A 1,290-nucleotide genomic window follows, 5' to 3' on the forward strand; every position below is an offset into this window, starting at 1 on the left:
ATACACAAACCCATACATGTTTATTTCAATGAAAAAATTCACATATATAATGTGAAAGTGCCAATGTCTTAATGGAATGAGGGAACCAAATCAATTTATTATAGTTGAAAGCATCAAGCCATATGACATGTAAACATAATATCAATGGCTTCTTAATAAGAAAGCTTACACAGATGAGGTGAAAGCGATGACGGGATGGGGGTGACATATTTTATTAAGAGGGGGTGTTGGTGAAAGTGTTCATGGAGTCTAAAACACTTGTTTTATTCTGTAAGAAAAACTTGGCCCCCATAAAAATGATCACTTCGAGACTTGTGCATAAATGCCGAGGCTATCAAGGTAAATACCAGAATGTCCATAAAACCCAACAATTTTTCCATTCGGATCCGATTTAAAATAATTTACAATGTCAGTACCAAAAGGACCAGACACTCTCTGGTTGGTTGTGAATTTCAAAGATGTGATTGTATTAATATCTCTATAATTTCCAGCATATCCTTCAACTTTTATCAATTCTTCATCTGCGGCCAACTCAATCTGTAGTATAAAACACAATAAAAATATATTATTATAACTCAAATTAAAACCTTAAACATACAATATGAATATTTCATATAAAAAATAATGGTAACTTTAGAAACAATATAAGTTGTGCATTTAATACCCGAGTGGCAGTGCCTCCATTGCCTCCATGCTGAGGTGCGGTAATATCATTATCCTTTGTTTCACCCTTGAGATGATATTCAACCTGAATGGCATCGATAACATCTCCATGTCTTACAGTGATACTCTTGATACCCGAGTATGTACCATCTGTCCAACGACCTCCACCCTCACCACCCCACGGGTCCATGTCTTACAGTGATAGTCTTGATACCCGAGTATGTACCATCTGTCCAACTACCTCCACCCTCACCACCCCACGGGCCCTCCTCCTTGTAAAACAAAACCGCCTGAACGAGAGAAGAAAGATTGGGTATAGAAGGATACAAAATATTCATCAAATCAACAACAACAATGCAAGAAAGGGAGAGATGGCGAATAACCGACCATTCTATACAGCTTCAAACTACAATGCAACCTTTATAGCAATTGCAAATTCCCAGTGCTGTAATGATTGGATTTATAGCATAGCGTGTAGGACAGAGTCAAGGGACTCTAAATAAATAAATAGTGAAAGGGTTGTGTAAAGATGCTGTAAAGATGCTGTATAACTATGTGACGATTATAAAAGATTTTAAAAGAAATGTATGTGATGATTATCCAATATTATACAGGAGTTTTGTCAGT

At 36.4% G+C, this 1,290-nt stretch overlaps 1 protein-coding gene across 1 annotated transcript; it reads right to left on the reverse strand.

The window, feature by feature from the left end:
• Positions 1-300: 300 nt before the first annotated feature.
• Positions 301-853, reverse strand: LOC131046723 (jacalin-related lectin 3-like). Its single transcript, XM_057980508.1, has 2 exons — positions 665-853; positions 301-537 (listed from the first exon to the last, which is right to left on the reverse strand). Exons 1-2 carry the CDS (start codon positions 851-853, stop codon positions 301-303), a joined length of 426 nt encoding a protein of 141 aa, XP_057836491.1.
• Positions 854-1,290: the final 437 nt, after the last annotated feature.

This window comes from Cryptomeria japonica, chromosome 10 (genome assembly GCF_030272615.1).
Source record: "Cryptomeria japonica chromosome 10, Sugi_1.0, whole genome shotgun sequence".
NCBI lineage: Eukaryota > Viridiplantae > Streptophyta > Pinopsida > Cupressales > Cupressaceae > Cryptomeria > Cryptomeria japonica.